General features: G+C 32.9%; 1 protein-coding gene across 1 annotated transcript in view; it reads left to right on the top strand.

The window, feature by feature from the left end:
- The window catches only part of LOC117103037 (protein transport protein Sec24C-like), a 19756-nt gene that overhangs the window by 12205 nt on the left and 2551 nt on the right, over positions 1-5000 (top strand). Inside the window, exons 11-17 of the mRNA XM_033243502.1 lie at positions 1-154; positions 1352-1445; positions 2043-2159; positions 2422-2592; positions 2910-3152; positions 3474-3612; positions 4288-4410. The exon at positions 1-154 is cut by the window's left edge and continues 38 nt beyond it. Of these exons, the coding sequence (XP_033099393.1) occupies positions 1-154; positions 1352-1445; positions 2043-2159; positions 2422-2592; positions 2910-3152; positions 3474-3612; positions 4288-4410 (1041 nt within the window). The remainder of the gene's footprint in view (positions 155-1351; positions 1446-2042; positions 2160-2421; positions 2593-2909; positions 3153-3473; positions 3613-4287; positions 4411-5000) is intronic.

The raw sequence follows: 5000 nt of genomic DNA, 5'->3' as shown, positions 1-5000 counted from the left end.
TTGTTACATATAACAGTACGCTTCATTTCTATAATATCAATTCTGCCCTCGCTCAGCCGCAGATGCTTGTGGTCTCAGATGTGCATGATGTGTTTATGCCTCTGTTAGATGGCTTCCTGGTTACAGTGTCTGATTCTAGGGCGGTTATTGATAGGTATGCTCACGTTATTGAAACAGACACTTTCTCAAATTTTTAGTATGTTAATACAGGTCTCCCTCTATTAAAAACCCCTCCAATTAAAGATCACCTTATTGTGGTCCCAAATTAACAAATGTCTTATATTTATTTATTCTAAAAACCATTAGGATGTGCACTGAGTTTAAGTACAAATAGTATGAATGTCACTCCAAAAGTTGACAAGGTCATTTTATTCTACGTTTCGCTTTTATTTAAGCATCATCAGGAATATTATTCCTGATGGATGCTCAAATAAAAGCGAAACAACAAAAAACTATATAGTGCATTACATGTACTATATTGTTATTTCTTTTCTAAAGTTATCTACGTTGATCTGAGACTAATAAATGAGGGTCTATTATGCTAAACCCAATATATCCATCAACAAGGATATGTATAGCACCAAAATATGTTCAGTAAAAATTGAAGATATGAAGGAAAAAAATTACCCACACACACACGCACACAGAGAAGCTTGTTTATACTGTAATTGAATTATAATGATCAGATTTAATTTTCAACAGCATATAGGCCTATCTAACATACATCTTTATTTAAATTTAACACCAATAGTTTGAATCTACATAAAGAATTACACATACACATCTTGTAGTACACCTTTTTGTATTTGGAGAGGCCACAGCATCAAAGTATTTAATATCATACAAAAACATTTTAATTACATACAGTATTATAAAAACTAAAAATTTAATGTACACTTATGATATAAAACAGGACTTTAAAACCAATTTCCCAAAATATAATTTTTAACTTTAGCAATTGGTCTGAATGCATATAATTAATGATTTACCAATAGTATAATTTCTGGCAAAATGGAGTAATAATAATACTGTATCATGAATAATTCATTTTCTTAACGAAGTCCCGTACTTCATGTCTATCTGTAGGTGCAATACTTTCCTTTTCCATTCATTGTTATTATCAAGAATTATACGGAGTGTTGACAATAAAAAAAAAAGGTCAATGGGTCTGCATTATGTTTGTATGTTATGTCCTTTTTACGAACGTCGATTTTACTAATGGTCTTTGCTCCTGATGACGTCATCATCGATTAATTAATACCGTAATAAGTTTTTACTTGATAAGTAATAAGGTAACTAATTAGCAATATGGTTTAATGTGATATATTTTGTATACTTTACTTTGTCTTAGTCTGCTTGATCAAATCCCAGAGATGTTTGCTGAAACGAGGGAGACAGAATCAATGTTGGGACCAGTTGTCCAAGCAGGATTGGAAGCGCTCAAGGTATAGCATTCCTACACTTGCTGCTATGAATTTATATCAAGTTGATTTAATTTAATAATATTGGTAATAATAATAATGATAATGATATTTAATCAACAGGCAGAATAAATTAAATTATTAATGATTAGTATTATTAATGGCGTTACTATGACTACCCACGAAAAGAACATATCAGAAAGAACAATTTTTTTGTATTTGTTGGTTTGTTGATTTAACAGTAGTAGAAGAATAACTGGTTGGAAAGAACAAAACATTCCTAGCTTTAATTTGAAAAACTTGGAAGTTGTTGAAGATGCTGAAATCTATATAAGAAAGCTATGTTTTTCCTTTGACAATTGCTTTTGGGGGTGTTACTTATAATTTCTTTTGCAGGTGTTACCTATAATTTCTTTTGGGGATGTTACCTACAGTATAATTTCTTTTGGGGATGTTGCCTATAATTTCTTTTGGGGATGTTGCCTATAATTTCTTTTGGGGATGTTACCTATAATTTCTTTTGGGGATGTTGCCTATTGATTTTTTAATGTAACCTGTTTTTTCCATTGGGATTACATGTATTTCTTTTGAAATGTTACCAGTTTATTTCCTTTTTTGTAGGCGGCCAATTGTGTAGGAAAGCTGTTTATATTCCACACATCCCTTCCAATTGCTGATGCCCCCGGAAAACTGAAAAATAGAGATGATAGAAAGTTACTTGGGACTGAGAAAGAAAAGGTAAGATAAAGAAGTTTGTTTCTTGTGCTTTCTGACTCATGGATCTAGTTGTTAATTGTTGTGGATGAATGAAGATGTTAAAATGTACTTGTTTTGTCAAAGCATTCCAAATGAAATCAAATCAAAGATATTTTTTTGTGGTGGTTGGCTGTCAATGGCATGGTTATGGTTTCTGCAGATATAGCGGCCCTCACCCCAACCAACTTCACTCCATTCCACCTTGTAAAAATTTTTCTAATTTTTGTTTCATTGGTCTTTGTAGACGTTGCTGTCACCACAGACCGGCTTCTACACTAAACTTGGACAAGACTGTGTTGCTGCTGGCTGTAGTGTTGATTTATTTTTATTTCCAAATGCATACACAGACCTTGCAACCATTGGTCAAGTGTCCAGTATCACTGGAGGACAGTGTTATAAATACACATACTTTCAAGTAAGACCTACAAGTTGTGTAACTCCCCCTTACCCATCCTCTACCACCGCTGAGCAAAAAATTATGCTGAAGAAGTTTTAAGTGGCCTTATAAAGACTGCTAACACGCCTTCACTTAATTATTGATCCCCCACTTAACCTTTGTGCCCCCATCAGCACCCCTTGTAAATACTCCTAGATACACCATTGAGTCCTACCATATTATTTAACAATAGAGATATTGAAAAACAGAATAATTTAATATAAATATTATAAAAGAAAGTTTGATATATTTATGCTCTTACTAAGACAAATTTATTTTTCGTTGGCTTTACTCAGGCTTCAACAGAAGGCGAGCGTTTCATGCAAGACCTCAATCGTAACATAAAACGACCAATTGCATTTGATGCGGTCATGCGTGTACGAACAAGCACCGGTATTCGCGCAACAGATTTCCATGGTAATTTCTTCATGTCAAACACGGTTGACGTTGAGTTGGCATCGATTGATTGTGACAAGGCAGTTACATTTGAGATCAAACATGATGATAAGTTGTCTGAAGAGACGGGAGCATTTGTACAGGTAAGAAACATTTAACATGGTTGAGGATATATTTTATTGTTTCATCAAGGACTGTGAATACAATAACAACTAGAACAGTCACTCCATTTTTTTCCCACATATTATTATGTACCATTGCACTAAATTTTATGATGATCCATTCATTATATTTTGTGTAACCTTGCTAAAAGACAGACAAGGGTAAATACATAACCTCCTTGGCAGAGGTACTGAATACAAACTTATTTAATTCTATATCTGCTCCACCCTCTAAAAAATAAAAATATTTTTATCATGACCAGCTCTATGACTGTCTCTTATACACATCTAGATGTGTATAAGAGACAGGTGCTATACACAAGTGTCAGTGGTCAGCGTAGGCTTCGATTACTCAACTTATCACTTAACTGTTGTACACAAATGGCAGATATGTATCGCAGCTGTGAAACAGATAGCATCATTAACTTCCTATCAAAACATGGTGAGTGTTAAGATATGGCAGATTCTTTTTAGTGTCATAGTTTATCTTGAATTCTGAATTAAATTATTACTAAATTTCTCCTTTTTATCACTATATTGGAAGTATTGCATGTATGTTAATTTATTTAATATTCAAAAGTTCACTTTTATGATTAGGCCAAGTAAAAAAAAAAATAGTTTCTTCCTAATATTTTTAGAAAAAGAGAATGAGGACACGTTTTTTTGTGGATGGAAACATCATGTAGAAATATCATTAGAAAACATATACTGTACCGCTATTTCTAATAGAGTAAAAAAAAAATTATGATTAGGCCAAGTAAAAAAACAATGTAGTTTCCCGTTCTAATATGTTGAAAAAAGAAGAATTAGGGCACTTTTTTTTTTTTTTTAACTCCTGTGATGGCAAATCCGAGGTGGTTGAGGGGAAACAGCTACTACTTTCTCACTTGTACCAAGTAGACACACTAAAAGTAACTAAAAGAAGCACTAGACATAATTTATCCCATATGTATGCCCAACCATGAAAGATGAAGAGAGGAATTTTACTGATGGTGAGGCAGAGAAGATGAATTCGCGAGGGGATGAGAAACTAGTATTTTTTTTTTATTTGGCCTTATGAGTTTCTTTTTTTTCATTACTTACTATCTTGACAATATTGTTTTTTCTCTATTTATAGCAATGACAGCATCATTGGCTTCCAATCCCAAAGCAATCCGAGATGGATTAGTCAATCGAACGGCACAGATATTAGCCTGCTATAGGAAAAATTGTGCTAGCCAATCATCACAAGGCCAAGTATGTTTTATGCAAATTAAATTAAATATGTATGAATTTTATTCTAAAACGTTTATTCATAACTTTTTTTCTATACACTGTTTGCTCTTTATATGTTATGTTTGTATTTGTGATTTTTTCATAAGTGATTTAGAGCATCACATATCTCAGTTGGCTTAACTGGGATTAACTAGCACTTAACCTCAAAGATGTTTGGGCTAGAGGGTTGAAATACAAGGTTCTATACAATCAGTCTTCTAGGTGCATGTAACAACTTGTCATTATGTAATGGACCTCATTTCTTTCACTTATGCAAGATTATGTAGTGGATAGCTTATTATATGGAATGTGTTCAATGAATGTATTTAATGAATGAGCAAGTCATGCTTACTAGCATAGTACTGTAAAACCTCAAATTGAAGCCCTAGGCTTCTTTTTTTTTTTGCAAACTTTTGATGTTCTTTTTTTGAGATGGGATTCTTTTTGAGGATACTTTTGCATAGTAAAGAGGGGGGCCTTTTTTCATAATGAATGCTGTAAGTGTTATGATTTTGTACTATAAAACAATATATAAGGCCACTATAACATCAATCTGTATCATGGAGTGTATTTAAC

This window comes from Anneissia japonica, unplaced genomic scaffold, assembly GCF_011630105.1.
Source record: "Anneissia japonica isolate Jap-2015-1 unplaced genomic scaffold, ASM1163010v1 scaffold287623_len557403_cov176, whole genome shotgun sequence".
Classification (NCBI taxonomy): domain Eukaryota; kingdom Metazoa; phylum Echinodermata; class Crinoidea; order Comatulida; family Comatulidae; genus Anneissia; species Anneissia japonica.
The sequence above is the reverse complement of the archived record's forward strand: the minus strand, read 5'-3'. Positions and strand labels throughout refer to the sequence as shown.